This window comes from Panthera tigris, chromosome E2 (assembly GCF_018350195.1).
Source record: "Panthera tigris isolate Pti1 chromosome E2, P.tigris_Pti1_mat1.1, whole genome shotgun sequence".
Taxonomy (NCBI): Eukaryota; Metazoa; Chordata; class Mammalia; order Carnivora; family Felidae; genus Panthera; species Panthera tigris.
The window spans coordinates 47,121,934-47,141,438 of record NC_056674.1 but is presented as its reverse complement, the minus strand read 5'-3'; the positions used below and the strand labels follow the sequence as shown (position 1 = coordinate 47,141,438).

The following is a 19,505-nucleotide window of genomic DNA, read 5'->3' as shown; positions in this document are numbered from 1 at the left end:
AAGAGCCCAACATGGGCGGTGGATCTCACAAACAGTGAGATCATGACCTGAGCTGAAATCAAGAGTTGGACACTGGGGGCTCCTGGGTGGCTCAGTTGGTTGAGCGACTCTTAACTTGGGCTCAGGTCATGATTTCATGGTTTGTAAGATCGAGACCCACATTGGGCGCAATACTGGCAGCACGGAGCCTGCTGGAATTCTCTCTCTCTCTCTCTCTCTCTCTCTCTCTCTCTCTCTCTCTCGCTTTCTCTGCCCTTCTCCCCAGCTCGTGGTCTCTCAAAATAAATAAACTAAAAAAAATTTTTTTTTAAATTACAAATAGAGTTGGATGCTTAACCAAATGAGCCATTCAGGTGCTCCAATATTAGAGCTACTTCTGTGAACATATTCCTCAATGAAGCTGACTGCTGTCTAGGATAGGATTAAAAATTTTTTTTAACTTTATGGGGCACCTGGGTGGCTCAGTTGGTTAAGCGCCCGACTTTGGCTCAGGTCATGATCTGATTTGTGAGTTCAAGCCCCATGTTGGGCTCTGCTGACAGCTCAGGGCCTGGTGCCTGCTTCGGATTCTTTGTCTCCCTCTCTCTCTGCCCCTCCCCTGCTCATGCTTTTTCTCTCTCTCAAAAATAAATAAACATTAAAAAATTTTTTAAAAATCTTTTTTAAGTTTGAGAGAGAGAGAGAGACAGCGTGAGTGGAGGAGAGGCAGAGAGGGAGACCTAGAATCCCAAACAGGCTCTGCACTAGCCTGTGCAGAGCCTGACACTGGGCTCAATCCCTTGAAATGTGAGGTCATGACCTGAGCCAAAACCAAGAGTTGGACGTTTAACCGACTGAGTCACCCAGGTGCCGCTAGGATAGGATTTTTAAAGTTTGACAAATTGAATTCTGCTGGGAAAAGTAGCCAGCCCATAGCCTAAATAAATACTGCATCTCTTTAGAAAATGCCAGTTATGAGGAAAGGTGTCTACTTCTGAGTTTGGAAAAAGTAAGCTAGGTTTAAATGGCCTTTGGGACTATAGAAGATCTTTGTTAGGCTGTTGGGAATGGACTCTCACAAAGTCAGCAATGGTTCTTTCTTGTCATAGGTATGCCTTATCAGCTTGTAAAGGCCCAAACAAGGGATCTCTGGGCCACCTAAATTGAGGAGCGCCCTCCCTTCAGAAGACAATCTGCCAGAAGTCCCTGCCGAAAACTTCCACCCAGGTCTCTCCTACATCACTTCATTTGCTAGAATGAAATGGAGAGAAAAGCAGAAAAAGGCCAGTAAAGATAAAATTAATTTATTTGCCCTCACATTTCCGTGGGCCGCACCAGGCCCTGCAGTCCTAGAAGCATGCCCTGTAGCAGTGGGCTGGGGAGTCCAGTTCTCTGGAGTGCCTGCCTACTCCCTTGTCCGGAGCCGTGTTAAGTCGGCTTCTGGCTGATCCCAGCATCCTGCTCCCACATGCAAAGGTACGCAGGTCCACCTGCAGCCAACCCAGGCCTGTCTCTGGCAGTAAGGACAGGGCCCTTTGGGTGGCTACCACATTGATCCCTGGGGACCTGGGTGAGTGAGAGGGCAGGAGGGGTTCAGTGCAGAGAGCTGCTGTTCTGCTCTTCAAAGGCCATCTTGCCCAGGAGCTGGCTGTCCAACTCCACCCCACTCACAGGTAGCTGGAAGAAGTTCATTTCGGCTGCTAAGGCTGCCATGGCAGAAGGGTCCTGGCCAAACTGAGCTCGCAACATCATGTCCATTTTCTCCAGCCTCCTCTTGAGCCGCTTGGCTTCCCGCTCCCGGATGAGCCTGGCCTGCCTCTTCTCTGGGGTTTCATTGGCCCGCTTCAGCCTCATGGCTTCCCGATCCCGCTGCAGCCTGCGTGCCCGCTGCTCATCAGTCTCCTGCATGCGCTGCAGGCGCTTGGCTTCACGGTCCCTCATGCGCCTTACTTCCCGCTCCTCCGGGGTCTCATTGTCCCGCCGGCTTTTCTTGGCCGTGCGCTCTCGTTCCAGCCGCTGCAGCCTTACTTCCAGAGGCTCATTCTGTCGACGTAGGGCCCACTTGCGAACACTGGGGGTCTGTGCTTCCAGGAGCTTACGGTAGGCAGCACAATTGTTGCACACAAGCAGAATTCCAGCAGGGTACACTGGAGGACTGAAGGCAATGTCCTTCCCCTCAGCACTGGAGGGGCCCTCACTATGGGCTGGGGGTAGGGATTCCATATTAAGTACTTCAGGAAGTTTCTCGCTGGAATACAAAAATTTTGGATCGTTAGTGTCTCCTTCTAGTCTAGCTCAGGTATCTAGCTCTGACTTACTCTTGTCCTACTAGACCAGTTGCTCCAAGTGCACAACTAGGAGTCAGTTTGAGTACTTGGGAGACCTCTTCTAGCCCTCCGACTCCCCAGCTTCTCTGGGCTAGGGGGTCTATCAAGTTATAAAGCCCACCTGGAGTTGGACACAAAGCCAATGGCCAGGTGTCAGCTGGACCCCCACAAATACGCAGTTTTCATTCCAGCTGGCTGGTGGTGTTCCTAAGAGCCAGGCAGGGTAGTCCTCCTGTGGAAGCAGCAGTCCTTGAAGTAGAAGCTGCCTTTAGGGGAGTCCACTGGCTCAGCCCCTCCTGCCTTGGACGACTCTGCATTGTACCCTTGGCAAATGGAACTAGGACACAATTCACATAGTTCCAGTCTTCCTCGGATACAGTGGAGACTGTGTCCTCATATCAGGGGCCTCTTAGCACTTATTCCAGTGAACTTTATTATGAATGTTCTTGGACTGCTCCCCCACTCCTATCTCTTATGAAAATATTATCCTGATAGAGGAAAGAAATGGGAATTCATTTCTCTTTGGGGATATCTAATGGAATGGGCATATTTACTAGGTTCATTACTTTTATTTCCAAGGAGTCAAGGGTCAGTTGCCTTTGCATTACCTATCTCTAGCCTTTGTTTTGATTTGGGAAAGCAGAACCCACACCCAGTAATTTGTTCCCAGACCGAGAGGTTTAGGTGGCCAGCTAACCTGTTAAACGTGGCATGGCTGGTAAAACGGGCTCCACACACAGCACAGTTAGACCTCTGGTCCTCCGAGTGGATTAGGAGGTGACGACCCAAGGACCCTGGGGAACTTAGGGCCCGGCCACAGACAGGACACATATAGCTCTTGGCGCTCACCACTGCTGCAGTGTGCTGCAAAACAGAGCCTTAATCTGTCAACTCATGCAACCTTTAAGATAAGTCATACCCACTTAGAAGCTGCTTTCTAAAAAATGTCCCCTTTCCTTAGTCTAAGAACAAGGGATTTGCAACAATTCTCTCCGTTAAGCACCTGGAAAAGTAAGAGACTTGTGTTAACAGGCCTTTAGAAGGGCCAGGCCGTGCCGATTATTGTTCAGATTTCATTAGCTTGAGTTTTGACTATGTTCTGGAACGTGCAGCTGGCCTGATGAACAACAGGGCTCCAGAGCAAGAGCCCTCTTCAAAACCTGCAAAGAACTCATGCTTGGGATAATTTCTATCTGCTTGCCTCACACTGTGCAGACACAAATGCACGGTAAGGAGGCAATGAAGGCCAAGTGTAGAAACTAGCTAGAAAGACTGGTATCCAAAAGAGATTTTGTCCTGCCTTTTCTTCAATCTTTTCAAAACAATCTTCTAAAGAAATGTGTCTGTTTGTTAACCAACTACCTTTATGGTAAAGCTCAGGCTGCCATGTGTGCTGATGCCTTTCTAATATAGATCACAAGGCAAAGGTGCTCTGTGATTGGATCATGGAAAAAAGAACACAAAAGCTCGTGTTCTTCCGATCCCTTCATTTACACTTTCTCTAGTATAACAGAAACATTTATGTGAACTCATTTTTTTCCTCTTTAAAACAAAGCCCTCATTATTAATGGATCTTAGTTTCGATTTAACTATTTAAATATGCATTAAGTAATTTAGGAAAAAAAATTATACTTAAGTTTTCATAGGGTGTCTGCCTGGGAACCGACAACAGTTTTACCCAACATATCCCACTTAGTCTCTAAAATGTTCTGGGGCCTGGAGTGGACTCTTACTGGAAGCACCAGCCCAAGGTTCCTCTGGGAGCTGGAGGCAAAGGCTAACCAATAAACAAGCTGCTGACGCTTGTGTTCCTGAGCAAGTGGCTCCCCAGCCCATACCTGGTACACATGAGCAATCAGCTGCTCGCGGCTCCCACAGTCTAGCTGGCAGAGGGGACACTGGCAGAGTCCAAGTAAGGGGTCAGAATTCAAGTTCCCCGTAACCTGCAATTCAACAAGTAGGCAATTCATTAAGACTGTTTACCACTCTTTTCCCTGACCCTACTTCTTTTAACAGGGTATCCTGTTAAAAAGAACACAACCTGGTATCACATGTTATTCTTAGGTTTCCACTATGGACTGAAAGAAAAAGTAATAGGGCAAGGGAATAAAATTTGCTCCTATCTTTATTTCCTCCAAGGCTTCCTGCCATGAGGACACAGGCTGCCCCAGGGACAGCTTCTCTGTTTTTTCCCCTAAGGTTAACTCTCTCGGATTAGCTTCCTTCCGGCTGTCCTTCTTGCAGGAATCCTCAGGAAACAATTTAGTGAGAAGATGGCACCTCAGGTAACACTCTGACTTAAATTTGCAAGCATATTCGAGAGTACACTTCAGGAAGTCAGCCGACAGTCTTGCAAAAGTGGATATTCCGTCTGGAAAGAAGTGGGGGAGCTGTACCTCAGTTAGTGACATGTGGGTGGACAGGAAAGCTGGTGTGATGAGAGTTGTGTCTGAGGTTTGGGTAAATGGAGCTGTGGAGGAAGACGGGCTTCACATGAAGGTCCAGGAGACCATCAGGCATCAGGGCTGAGCAGAAGGGTCGGGGGGGTTCCTGGACTCAGGAACCATTTGTCACTTGCCTCATGCTCTACCACTTCACTCCCACCAACAGGCTGCTCCACATTTTCTAACTCTTTTTCCACTTTGACCACCCCTCCATCTTCCTCTGATGTGTGGGAAGAGACTTCATCTTGTGTGGTCTCCTCTTCATCACCCTCACTGTCACCTAGAACACACAAATTGGTCACTAGTTCTGATTTTTGCATAAATAGGCCTTGAGTTGCTTTCCACCTTAGAGTTTGTAGCTATAGTGAAAACATTTTCAGATCTTCCACAACAGAGTTTATATCAATGAATAGTTTATTTAGTTGGACAGTGGATACAAATCATGTTAAGTGAAAGAGCTGCTAGCTCTTATTTATAATGCCATTTGCACACTAAAGAGAAAATCTCAGGCAAAACCATTAGACAATGGTTATTGGGCCCTGTATGTTATCATAAAAATAATTCTTCTTACATGATTCCCAAATACCTCATACTTCAAATCATACCTCCTATGCACCTCACACCATGCTCATTCATTCCCACAACACATCACCTCTGACCTACCCACACTTCTCACTGATTTTATTACTTACTTTTCTCCATAACCCCCTGCATGATTTTTCCATGGTATCACATACACTATTCTATTCTGTGTCCCACTAATCTCTTCTCTCCCAAAAAACCCCAAGGCACACAGAGAAACAAGGAAGTTTTTCCTTCCTCTTAATCAATAAAGGAGATAGTAGTCAATTAGTTGAAAATAATGTCTACTTTATAGGGAAAAGTTTGTTCAGTCCAGTGGAAAAAACAGCACAGCAACCAACCTCAGGCCATTTGTTGTGGTACCTGACTCAGTGGGTTCTTACTCTGCTAGTAACTCAGGATTCCAGGCTAAATAAATCCATTGTTTACATTGGTTCTTTGGATTATCTGACGGATAACTGACTGCATTAAGTGGAGGGAACAGGACATTCTTTAGGATGAAATACAATTTCTTATAACTAAAGTAAGAATTGAGTTTATTTTCATTTAGGGGGTAGGATGTGGCTGTGGGGAGGTCTACTTGTGGCTGAGGGGTCTGCAAAATTTTTGTGGGTTGATTTTTGTTCCCTCATTATAAAATACATAGAAAAGAAAAAGATTTTTTAAAAACCACGATAATAATAGGGAGTTTGTTCTGAAAGGGAAAAAAAGTACGAGTACCTTGAAGATCACAAGAGGAAGCCAAGCCTAGGGAAGCTGTCAGACTCCAACCCTATCCCAACCACCCTTAGATTCTGGATTCCTGGGCCTGACTGTGAGCAAGAGAAAATACAGGGTAGACTGTCACCTGTGAGACTCAGCTTTCCTAGTTACAGTGCTTCTTGTCTTCTCTCTACCACCCCTCGTGTAATTTTTAAATCCACCAGTATCTGGCAAAACTAGTTACATTCTTTGTCTTCATAAGAAAATCTAACCAAATCATCTGCTAGTAGTTATGTGGGTCTCTGTTAGATACTCTGCTTGGTTGGTGGACTGGATTTGGGCCCTGGAAAGATCTATATCATATGTATGCCTTATTCCCTAGCCCAAAGCTTTTGTGGGAATTTATCTCAACGATGCAGGATTTGAATAGATTAAATCATACCATATTTTCTCACCAGTTTATCCAGAGTACTTGTAAACTTAGTCTAAGACACTACTGTATCAAACACACTATGTGACTGATCAAAAATCCAAATATAGAATTCCAAAGATTTAAAAAAAAATAAGTATGCCATCTAGAGGGATGATGCAGCTTTTCCAGAATGGAAACCTATTAAACTTTTATAGATGTTGCCATTCCTATCCTGTTATTCAAACTGGTGGCTCCCATAGGTTTTCTAAAAATCTTTGGGTTTTTCTGTACCTGAGCAACTAGATGCTAATTTTTTTTTTTTTTTTTTGCTAAATTATTAATTTGAGTGAAAACTAGTTCCTAGAAGGCCCCTGAATTCTTTCCCTCTTTGTTATTCTTTAATCCCAAATGTAGAAAAAAATTAAAAATGTCACTCTGAATTGACAGTAATAATATCCAATATCAGATGGATGTGATTAGTAAAGTATGGAAATCATCCTAGGAAATTTGTATTTCAACAAATATATCTCAAAATGTATTTGTTCAGGCAGGTCATGGAACAGAAGATCCATCAGGCTCAGTTAGTTACCCATCACTGTCTTTTCCATCTCCTTCCAGGGATCTACTTAGGACTTGGTGTAGAAAGACACTGCCTTTAGCACTTTATCGCTTTTCTAAAAAAAATAACTTATTCTTTTAAAAGTAGTCTCTTTGCCCACTGTGGGGCTCGGACTGAGATCAAGACTCGCATGCCCTGCAGAGTGAGCCACCCAGGTACCCAGACTTCAGCATTTTATATGATGCATAATCTCATTAGTAAGCAAATCCTCTTGTGTGACATTCAAACTGGGTCCTCAAGCAAAAATTTCATTAATACCACTCTTATATTTTGTTAACTTTAAGTAAATAGATTCTAGGAGACAGGGATTATTTTCATTTCACCTAACCCAGGGACTGCTCCTGTACAAATGATCTCTATACCCGTCTATCACAGTCATCACAAACCTATCTGTGTATGGCACTGTATCAAGTACTGCAGTCCATGAGTTAAAAAAAAAATATAATGCCAAACCTGTCCTCTCTCTGGATAAGCAAATGCTCATACACCTTGGAACACCTTTGGGAACACTGAGGATCCACAAATCTCTTTCTTCATGTCTTCCTCCCAACCCCCATGCACAATCCCCAGAGCACACACACTCTGATAATTCTTCTCCCATTGCCCTGAGTCATTACCAGAAGGTGCAGAACTCACTGCTACTGGAGTCCTGATCTCTTAGTTGTTGGATAGCTTGTCGCTGACTGCCAAGGTCTCCAGGAAAATCAGTTTTCATCATCGCCTGGCGGGCTTGCTCTTCTAGCCCAGCAAATACTTGATCCCCTGGTGGTCACAAGGAAAAACAGTCAGGCCACCAGCTAGACAGCATATTCCAGGCAAGCTGGGTGGAAAGTCAGACCATTCAAAGTTGGGAGACAGGCAGGTACCCTATTGTGGGGTCATCCATCTCTTAGCTTGCTGCCTCCTGGAGTTTCTGGGCATGGCTACTCTTCCTGGGCAGTGAGCCAGATGCTCTAGAAAGCATCACTTGCTTAAATCCTCCCAATCCTGACTCCTTTCAAAAGGTAATCAATTGCTACTTAACAAATTTAACGTCAGAATATCAATTCCACGGATAACTTACCATCAGGATTGGGGAGACAGAGGCAGAAGAGGCAAAGTGATGGGATAATACAGATAGGGCAACAAATGTGGGCACAATCTCTGAATCTTAGCATACTAACATTACGGCCCTGACTCAGAGTTCATCTCTGACTATAAACAAGTGCTTCAAATAATCCTTCCAAAAACAATCTCTCTAATCTCATCTTTCATCCACTCCCCTTTCGAGAGATACTTTGGAAGTTCTGCCTTGATTTTCTTTGTCTACCAGAATTAGCCACAAGCAAATCAACAACTGGTTGAATAACAGACTAAATGGAGAACAGATAATATATGAACTCATTTTTGCTGAGGAACAAACTTCCTGAAACATACCAACTAATTTGCAAGAAATAGTATTTTATCTAGTCTCCCTGGTCAATGAGGTATTTTTTCCTTTTTCTTTTTTCATATGGGGTATCCAAAAGCCCAGAACCGTCCTTGATTATGCATTCATTTGCAATGAACTCTGCCTAGGATCTTTGTGGTTATTGAAGAGTTAATATTTAAGTGCTCTTTTATTTCCAAGAGGCCAGGCATTAGGAGAAAAGAGAACTGGGTTTCTTGAGGTTTCCATTATCTCAGTCAGAGTGGAAACTACAGTTCCCACTCCCAGCCACCAAGAGAGAATAAAAAGCCCTAGTGAAATGTCTGACAACAGGCCAGGCACTTTCTTACTGAAAAGAAAAAAGGAACATAAACAGGTTCAGGTTCCAAGACAGGATACAGTGCGGCAGGAGAAATGGTCAGTTGACCTGTGCTATCAGTCCTTGGACGATGAAAGAACTGATGTAAAGGAGGCTTCATGTGATTCACTTTGGCATTTGTTCAGCAAAAATTCAGTGAGCACCTAGATGCTAAGTGCTGAACACTAATAACTACTATTTGGCATATCCTGGTTCCAGGCTCTAAGCTAAGTGCTTTATAGTTGTTGTTGTTGTTGTTTTTAAGTTTATTTATTTATTTTGAGAGAGAGAGAGAGAGAATAAGCAGGGGAGGGGCAGAGAGAGAGGGGGACAGAGGATCTGAAGCAGGTTCTTTGCTGAGAGCAGAGAGCCCGATGAGGGGCTCGAACCCATGAACAATGAGATCATGAACTGAGCCGAAGTCGGACACTTAACCGACTGAGCCATCCAGGTGCCCCAGTGCTTTATAGTTTTTATCTGAATTCTCTGCAAAACTCTATGTGGTAGGTATTCCTACACATATTTTACTTAAGAGAAAACTCAAGTCTATAGAACAAAGTATTCAAACCCAGGTGTGTACAATTTTAATATCCATATTTTGAAACTGGTTTTTAGCAGTGATGTAAGCAGTTAAAAAAATTTTTTTTTAATGTTTATTTATTTTTGAGACAGAGACAGACACAGCATGAACAGGGGAGGGTCAGAGAGAGGGAGACACAGAATCTGAAACAGGCTCCAGGCTCTGAGCTGTCAGCACAGAGCCCGACATGGGGCTTGAACTCACTGACCGCGAGATCATAACCTGAGCCGAAGTCGGCCGCTTAAACGACTGGAGCCACCCAGGCACCCCTGATGTAAGCAGTTTAGATAGTTCACCAGAGTTGTGCTGCTGAAAACAAACACTTGTCTCTGTGTGAGAAGAATGGCTCTGATCCTAGTGATAATGTTACCTTCGAACCACAAGAAACTGATGCTACACCTCAAAGATCAAAATAATGTTCTTAGGGCCAGTAAATGACAAAGGGACCCATCATTTCGATGGTTCTGATACCCTATGAGGAGTTACCATGCCGGGGCCAGAGTAACTAGTACTGTGGCTACTCTGATTGCTACTGGGAATGGGAGTAGAGGTGGCAAGGGTTCAAGTGAACTTCTAGCCCCAGTGCACTCAAGTAAAAGAAAAATAAGCTGCCTTAAGTCCATTTCCAAAATATCAAGATCATAAACTGGACATAAATTACTGCAAGGAAGAACAAAAAAAAATTCTGTGTTATAGCACCTTCTCATCCTTCTTTGCAGAAGTAAAATATTTTTCTTCATGGTGGTTCCACTGTAACCACAAGACCATGGCCAACTGGATTAGTTACTGAATTCTTCTGGGTAGATGCATGCTTTTGGACCTGGAAACCGTGGGCAGAAATGGCACTGAGGAACACGTCATGTACCAACATATGATTATCAAAGGGTAGACCACTCTCATCAGTGATACTTCGCATCTCTAAAGAAACCTACCCAGAAAAAAACTAGGTTTATAACATATGAAGAATACACTTTTTCCCCCCTTAATAGGTAATTGCATTGCATTAGTAGAAGGGCATCTAAAAGGATAAATACCTCTCAAGATCTACCAGTGATTCAGTTTAGACCCACCAACTTGAGCTGAAAGTTTTTGTCTATTGATATTGTCTAAATATTTGGGCCTTCACGGAACAGAGAAGAGTTAATTCCATACAACGTCTTTATCTAGGACTTTTGCTGGCAATCTCACTTAGGATAGTTAGAATACATTAATTGTCATTCCCTTTTGGCAGTTTGGTTCTATTCCTGACTCCTGGAAAGGGCTAAGGTAAACTTTATTCCTTAAGGCCATTCTTATCTTAAACATTGACAGAAAGCAAAATATATAAAAACCATTAAAAAAGCGATTTGGGCATATCATGATCTTCCAGTAGGCCCTATATACCTAGGCTGTAAATCTGACTGCCCAGAATTATCCTTTCATAAAAAGGTAGTGATATCTGCTAAAAGTATGTCATAGTAACTCAAATATAATGTGATCCATAGAAATACTGGCACTTGAGAAATGTTATACAACAGCCTGCTTTTCTTTTTTTTATTAAAAATTTTTTTTTAACATTTATTCATTTTTGAGAGATACAGCATGAGTGGGGGAGGGACAGAGAGAGAGGGAGACACAGAATTGGAAATTTGTCTGCTTTTCTAATGTAGAATTATTATTTCCTTCTATCTTGAAACTATTGGAATAGGTTAAAAAAACACTCAGTTCTCTAGATATTAATGTAGGGCAACCATCTTATTTAACATGGGTATTTATTTGTCTATTAATAGTTAAGAACAAGTAATCTAAGCTCTACAGTAAAAAACAAGGTGCTACCTCTTCTTTTTTTTTTGGTATGAAATCAAGATACTGTTTGTCTGATTTGGCTAAGGTGTTCCAGACTAGACAAGAACAAGGCCATCCAAGCAAGTCTGTAGAACAGAGGAGAAGCCTGGGATAAAAGTTACTAGAAAGGCAAAGATTTTACAATTCTCTTTCTTGAGTCATTGGTGCAATTAAACACATGCAATTTCTGGCTGACTGAAATTAAAGAAAGCAAAGCAGCTGAAAAATATTCCAACAGAGCAGAAGTCAAATGCAGAAAAAATGAGCTAGTCTTGGGAGTGAGGGGCTTAGGATTCCATTCCAGCTGACAGTCTCTGTGACCCAAGGTGCTACCACAGGCCGGGAACATAGCCATTTACTTCACAAGGATGTTGACAGAATGAACGAGGACAAAACAAGTTGTGTTTTTTGGAAGAGAAGGCACTTTAAAGGCTTTTTTTCCTACTTCTCTGTAAAAGCTGAGAAGCTTTTATTGAAATTCAAAGTTTTTAGTCTTGTATGTACTTTTCAATCTGAAAACAAAGTCTCTGAAGAAAGAGTTCTCCTTTTCTTAGTGGTTTGCTTGGCATAAACACATCAAATGAGTGTACAAGGGACTCTATTTTCAACCTCTCTAGAAAACAGCTGACAGAAACTTGTACTCAGAAGGAGGTGAGATGAGGAAGGAGGGGCAGAAGAAGGTCTAATACCCCTCAGCAGTTTCTCTGAAACCAATAATTCTGGGCTTTTATTCCAAAAGCTCTGTATCAAATCTATTAATGAACTGAGCAAACTACAAGAGTACATGTGGATGTTTCTGGGGAAAGGAGAGATCATGATGGTAATTCAGATACAGAGACAGTCCTGAGGAAAGCCAAGTAAATGCCAGTGCATCCTGCCTGCTGGCTTCTCAAGTGGATCTGATAAATGCTGCCAGGCTACAGCAGTGGGATCCATCCTTCCTTCCTTCCTTCCTTCCTTCCTTCCTTCCTTCCTTCCTTCCTTCCTTCCTTCCTTCCTTTTTTACGTTTATTTATTTATTTGGGGTGTGGGGAGCAGAGAGAGAGGGAGAGAGAGAATTCCCAAGCAGGGTCCACAAAGTCACTGCAGAGCCTGACATGGGGCTTGAACCCACAAACCATGAGATCATGAACTGAACTGAAATCTAGAGTCGAAAGCTTAACGGACTGAGCCACCCAGGCACCCCTACAGCAGTGGGATTCTTAATATACTCTTTTAGGTGGGCTCTGAGTTTCATGACACAATCTTCTTCCCAGAAGGCAGATGTAATGGAGCTCAGCCATTACTCAAGTGCCGACTGGCTTTAACATTTCAGCAAAGCTTCTGCAGACATTCTTGCCTCCCAGACCTTGAGTCCATTCCACTTATTTTAAATAGATAAGCAGCATTAAATTCAATACATTTGATTGGTTCCATTTCACTGCAAGGGAACAGGAGACTCAAGCGGTCAGAAGACTGAAACTACCTATTTCTGCCTGCCACTTTTGTCATGGGCAAGGAGAAAATGCTGTTTAAAAAAAAAAAAAAAAAAAAAAAAAAGACGCTTCAGTCCCCAAACAGTAAATAAGCACAAAGTCCTGAGACACCAGCAAATCTCAGTGTCTTTTCTTCTTTAGTCAAGCTTAGTCTATTACCTGAGAAGCCTTCATGGTTCCCCATCCAAATACATCTCTGAAAACAGTCCCTCCCTGGGGGTCTGCTTTTTAGTTGCAGCTGAACATTTCTGTTCATGGCCCTCATAATGGTCACTTCCTCAGAGCCCGCACAGCCCCACCCATTCCACCACAATATGATATTGACTCGGCTCTGGAAACTGCATTTCTGCAGCTGTGGATGTGTAATACTCTTATCTTCTCCATGGCCTGTTTGTCCATCTGTTTTCTGACCCAATACCAACTCACCCTGGGTTCAACTATGGTGGGAGGAGATTCAGCTGATGGATACATACAAGCCTAGCTTGTACATACAAGGCCATACAAGCCATACATACAAGGCCATACAAGCCTAGCTTCCCTTGGCCTTATCACAATCAGGCCATCATTCCCTGCCACCTACTCTCCTTAAATCTAACCAAGTCTCTTTGGACAGATGGCTTAAAAAAAAATTTTTTTTTTAATGTTTATTTTTAAGAGAGAGAGAGAGAGAGAGAGAGAGAGAGAGAGAGAGAGAAAGCATGAGCAGGGGAGGGGCAGAGAGCGAGGGAGACCCAGAATGTGAAGCAGGCTCCAGGCTCTGAGCTGTCAGCACAGAGCCCGACCTGGTGCTCAAGCCCACAAACGGTGAGATCATGACCTGAGACAAAGTCGGACGCTCAACTGACTGAGCCACCAGGTGCCCTGGACAGACGGCTTTTTTAAGTAAACACCCAACTCCTATGACCGCCTTATTTGTGAACCCATCTACTAAGAATACCTTTCCTTCCCTGCCTTCTTGGGGTCACATCTGTGTCTTTTACTGATATTTGTTTTCAATCAGAGAGGAGAAGACAACCCTACTAAACCTCTGTGTTGGATCAAGAGATGTCTCTCTTGACAATCTTCACATTCAGGCCCACTACATTTTATTGTTGTAGCATCAATTTCTAAACCCTTCCTAAACCACTCACTCACCTTTATATTAAGCAGACTTCCACATCCACCTATTCCAGAACATACTCCTAGAAGCATCCAACTTGTTCTCTTCTACAACTTTTCCAGGAGTTAAGTTGAAGAATTAATTGTAAATGAAGGTGTGCCACCCTAATCTCATTAACTTATAAAATATTCAAGTCCCCCTAATTCCTCTGTTCCTACTATTTCTTCTCTCACTCTTGAAATTACCCAATAAGATAAGGTACAGAGTGCCTGGTATGCAGGATATTTTTAATGAACTTTAGTCCTCTTATCTTAACTCTTTGACGAATCTACCCTCATATGTAGAAGAGTGTTTTCCTTCAAAATAACCGTTATGTATTATTTCACTGAATTCTCTTCAGATGCTGCTGTACTTTATTTGGTCAGTCCTCAATAATAAAAGGTGCTATGTGACTCTTTTTTAAACATTTGGGTGAGGATGCTTATCTTCCCAGATCATAGGAAAAAGGTCAATTATATAAAATCTGCATAGATAGACATATTAAATGTTACTTTAAAAGGCACTTTGAACATCCTTTATAAGCAGTGCTAGAAGTAAAGAGGAATAGCAGGAAATACAAATGGGACATAGTCTCTGCCCTCTAGAATTTTACAGTCTAATTACTGAAATAAAACATACATACATACAAAACCGCTGAGAAACAATGCAAGGCAATAATGCATACCTAGTTTTCCTGTTACTAGTCTTTCTCTCATGTGATCCATCACACAAACTGCTTAGTAGTCCTGACACACTGCATTCTAAATGCCCCTCCCCTTCTCTGCCTGAAAACCCTTAGTAGCTCCTTATAGTCCACAGTATGAAGTATGAACTTGGCCTGAGTTTAACATCTCCAAACTCATGTCCTAGGATATCTGGATAAATAAAACGTCTGCTTCATACAAAGTCTCCTTATCCCCTGAACATGTGCTTTCCTTCTTTTATCTTTGCTCACATAATTTTCCCTACCTGATTTTACCTCTTCCTTCTTCCTTTTTTAAAAATCCACTTCCTACCTTCTAAGGCCCAGTTTAAGCTCACAGTCTAGGGCCTTTTCCATGAAGCATTCCCTTGCTACTTCAGTCTATGGAACTCCTTCCTGTTCTGTAGTACACACAGTCTTAGCATCCCTATATGGCACTCAGCATATACTATCTTGTGTTTTTAGATATTATTTTATGTATCTGTGGCTCCACTATAGTCTTATATATCCTTATGCTGTTTTACAGTCCTGGCATCTAGCACAAGGCTTTGCACAGATATCCTATAAATGTCTGTTAATGTGAATACTAAGGATGAATCAAGTGCACTTACTCCTAAGACAGGTTTCTAATACTTCCTCCAGCAACCAGACACACTTTAAACCCATCACGTTCAACCTCTTTAACCCTTTTTTCCTACACAAATTAGTGTAAGCATCTCACCTAAATTGAGATTACTCTTTCATTTCAACCCTCAATGTTCCCAGGTTCCAGAAGACAAAACCCAATACTCACAGTGAACTTTATTTGGATTTGTCTGTTTCCGACGGGACATGTTTTCCTGATCCAAAAGTTCTGGCCTTTCCCAGTTTCACAACTGGATATGTTACTACTTCCTTGCAGGGTGCTGACCTACAATAAAAAACATATTGTTACCACGTGCCATTTTTCCCAGAAATTAGACAAAATTAAAGATAAAAAGACTTTTAAAAAAGTTATTGAGCATATAAAACTCACCAGTTATAAATAATTGAACTAATTAAAGAAAGAAAGAAATGGGGGTACCTGGGTGGCTTAGTTGGTTAAGCATCCAACTTGGGCTCAAGTCATTATCTCACAGTTAGTGAGTTCAAGCCCCGCATTTGGTTGTGTGCTGACAATGCGGAGCCTGCTTGGGATTCTTCCTTTCTCCCTCTCTCTCTACCCCTTCCCCACTCGTGCTTTTTCTCTCACTCAAAATAAATAAATAAACTGAAAGAAGAAAGAAAGAAAGAAAGAAAGAAAGAAAGAAAGAAAGAAAGAAAGAAAGAAAGAAAGAAAGAAAGAAGGAAGGAAATTTCTAGCACAACATCCAGGTCCCAAGAAGTTTAGGAAGGGACTCCTTCAAAGGATTTAGAGAATTCTACTCTAAATCTATCTGTAGAATCCAGAACACTGCTATGTGATCATGATCAAGATCACCAGATAGAAAAGGAAGCAAAACACTTAGGTAACAGTTTTAGAAGCACTGCAGGCTCAAATGGATAACCCCCATGAATGTAAAAGGAAGCAGATGGAAGCTAAAGAGGGTGGCAGCTCACATGTTACACGCCCACTGGAAGTCAAGCCCTGCAATCTGCACAAATGGGAACCTCCAGATGTTTTTTCAAGAAGTTATCTTGCCTGGAGGTGACAAAGCACCACATCCCTGCGAGACAGGAAACATCTCAAAACTTTTAGGCATCTATAAATGAAATCAGCACAGGAAATAGAGCCTCCACCTAGCGAGGTAGGCACAGTACTAGGCACTGTGGATGACAGGGCACTGAATCAAATCAGGCTTCCAATGTTGAAGATGAGCTCTCACCAGAAGAGCCAGATGCTATCCACACTGTTGAGTATTAATTCAACATTCCAGTGTGGAATATCAACCTGCTCACATGCTCTGGAGTGGCAAAGTTAATAACTTTAGTGCCTCTTTTTAATCCGGCCTCTGTGTAGCAAAGAGATCAGCTCCCCAAAGAGAACAAAGAGAAAAGCTCCCCAAAGGAAACGTGCTGCAGAGACCTGCATCTGCTTCCCTGAAACTGGAGGGAACAGATACATAAGGCTGGAGGTTCCTGGTTAGTTTCTAAGAAAGACTTTCCCAGCAGTAAGTGTTGTTAAAGAGTCTGAAATGGATTAGTAGTGAAAACTGAAATTTTCTATGAAAGGCACAGTGAAGTTGTATGGAAACCAATTTGACAATAAATTTCATATATTGAAAAAAAATAAAATAAAAAAATAAAAATAAAAAGAAAGGCACAGTGAATAAATAGATTAAAAAAAGAGATTCTCTTCCCTACCAAGGACAAGAATATGGATTTGGTCACCCTCTAAGTTTTCTTTCACTTCCTGCCCTTTCAAATTGTACTTATACTGAATAAGCAAGTAGTTTAATGCCTTAAGAGGCATTCTGAGAGGCTACTGCTAGCTATACTCTGCACTCCAGTTAGTGAAGACTCATCTCCTGTTATGCCAACTAACTCCTCCATGTAGCTAGAAAGGATCTCAGACCTGTAATCAGATCCTGCCTCCCCTTACCAAAAGAAAGAAACCGCAAATGGCAAAGACAGGCCTCCACAGGAAGTGGCAAAGGAAGCAGCTTTCAGGCAGTCTTCTATCATATCTGCATATCAAACACAGTTCTTTTTCAGACCTTTAATTAAAACAACAACAACAAAAAAAAACCAGCTTCAAATGTATACAGTAAAATCAATTTTAACTAGTTAGAGGGCACTTTCTGTAAGCTAATGCTAATGGTATGTATTCTCTGTTCTAAGTTTTGTTTGCATAGATCATTTCTTTCCAATCAAGTAGTTATTAGCATAAGCAGTGAAGGAATATTCACTTTGGGTCTTTTCCTGTGGAATCATAAAATGGAAAGTTGAATGAAATGCACATTATCATTTTCTCCCAACATTTGTAGAGCTACACCTCTCTATTATATAAAGAAAAATGAAATATTAACTAATCTTTAAATTTTCTCCTAATCAAGATCAGAAATTGAAACTGTGTGATAAAGGTAATGAAGATCCTTCTGAAGGAAGGCCAAATAACTTGAGACATGCTCAATTCAGATCATCTTGGTGAGGCAACAGTTCAATACTGAAGCTACAAGTCAGAAACAGAGATGAGCATCTGCATATTGAAATAGGCAGTATCCACTGCATCTCACAATCCTCCTAGCGGCCAAATGGGGAACTGACCAGATGGTACCCAATGGGACTTCACACCTGAGGGATTACGTGGGGGGGGGGGGGGGGGGGGGGGGGGGAAGGGGGGGAGATAAGCAAATACCCTCCTCTACCTCAAAAAAAAAAAAAAAAAAAGTCAGTGGGTCGTGGACTCGATAAGGAAATAAATAAGAAAACACATACATACATACATACATACATACATAAATGGCAATATAAGTGCATTCTTGACTACATAGCAAGATCTCAGAGGTTAGACGACCGTTTTATGGGCCATAAAAGGTAATAAAATTTATAGACGCGTTGCCCTAAAGATCATGCATTCAGTTCTTCTTTTAACACTGCCTCAGTTCCCAAGACTGAATCTGAAACTAACACAAAAATGTAAATGGAGAGCCGCCTGAACATCACCACCATCTGGAAGAAAAAACGGAATGGGAAGAAAGTAAACGGTGAGGTTCAGGTTTACAAGGGATTCTACGTAAAAAGGAAGGAAGCTTTGCCTTTAGAACGAGGTTAAGAGTCCTTTGGAGGGAGGCCAACATCGCCCCTTAACATTGTCCCTGCTCTCCCACAGGTGTTAGGTTGCAGCTTTCAGGACACACCACAGACTTTAGCATGGGGGAAAAAAACAAAAAGAGCAGGTGAAATCCAAGCTTTAAGAAAAGAGGGTGCACTCCCACCTCCAGCTCTGGCAGTTCCCACGGAGCAAAGTAAACTCGCCCGAATCCCAGTGATTTGTATCTGCCAAAAAGGAGAGGACGAGAAAGCTGGTCACGTAGCTGCCTCACTGTTCACCCTGTTCCCACTTTCTTTGGTCTGGAGAAGGTGTACAATCAGCCGAGATGGTCCCTCTGGCTTCGATCTTCTGAGCACAGGTAGATACCCAGGAATTACCGACAAAAGCCAGAGGTCTTCCGAGGCGGCTCAGACAAACCCTCAGACGACACAGTCTTCTCAGAAATCTAAATTTAGAAGCCGTTCTGCGAGACCGCGACGCGGGACTGACACCCGGGTCTGCACTCCCACGCCCATCCTCCTCCTCCCCCGGCTCCACCCCAGCCTGTCAGACGCCGGGGCCGCCCCGGTAGTGCCCGGCCCAGCCCGACCTGGGCCCACCGCGGGAGGGCGGCGGCGCGGACGCCCCTCCCGCGCCCGAGACCGCCAGAGGGACTGAAAGAGGAACGGCCCGTGGGGAGCCAGCCGGGTCCGGCCTCGTCTGGGGAACCCGGCGCAGGGGGAGCGTCGGAGCCTGGGCTACCCCCGCCCTCCGGCCAGAGCGAGCACGAGCCCCCTCCCCAGACACAGACAAAAGGACCGACAGCGGGCGAACAAGGGAGAGAGCGGGGAGCCCCTGCATCCTCAGCCTAGCCCCGGAGGAAAGGAGACGGGGGTCTTTTTACCCGGAGCCTCGGCGCACCGCGGCGCGCCGCGTCCCTGGGCCCCGCCTCCGGACAGACGGACCGCCGGACAATGGGCCCCGGGCCGCAGCTCGGGCCGGCCAGGCCGGGGCTCTCCGGGACTGAGCCCCGGCAGGCGGAGGGCGGTTTCGGGCCGAGCCGGTGGCGGGGAGCCGAGGGGCGGCGCTGCAGACGGACAAAGCCAACGGCAGACAGACAGACGGAGGGGGAAAAGATGGCGACGCGGGCGGCGGGAGCGCGCTGCTCGCGCACCCGCAGTGAGTGGGGCGCGTGCACGAGCCTCTCCTCTCTCCCTCCCCCCTTCTCCGGCTTGGTCCCCC

General features: G+C 43.7%; 1 protein-coding gene across 7 annotated transcripts; it reads right to left on the bottom strand.

Annotated features, from left to right (window-relative positions):
* Positions 1-1,267: 1,267 nt before the first annotated feature.
* Positions 1,268-19,464, bottom strand: ZNF821 (zinc finger protein 821). 7 transcript variants are annotated; one of them, XM_042969754.1, is made up of 9 exons: positions 19,168-19,464; positions 18,448-18,508; positions 15,345-15,461; positions 10,111-10,231; positions 7,702-7,827; positions 4,885-5,030; positions 4,145-4,249; positions 3,004-3,170; positions 1,268-2,227 (listed from the first exon to the last, which is right to left on the bottom strand). In XM_042969754.1, exons 5-9 carry the CDS (start codon positions 7,781-7,783, stop codon positions 1,573-1,575), a joined length of 1,155 nt encoding a protein of 384 aa, XP_042825688.1. In that variant the 5' UTR covers positions 7,784-7,827; positions 10,111-10,231; positions 15,345-15,461; positions 18,448-18,508; positions 19,168-19,464; the 3' UTR covers positions 1,268-1,572. The 7 variants fall into 7 exon arrangements, with proteins under 7 accessions (XP_042825688.1, XP_042825685.1, XP_042825686.1 ...); XM_042969751.1 differs by lacking the exon at positions 10,111-10,231 and adding an exon at positions 17,112-17,226 and having other exon boundaries at positions 19,168-19,463; XM_042969752.1 differs by lacking the exon at positions 10,111-10,231 and adding an exon at positions 17,112-17,196 and having other exon boundaries at positions 19,168-19,463.
* Between the last annotated feature and the right edge of the window lie 41 nt (positions 19,465-19,505).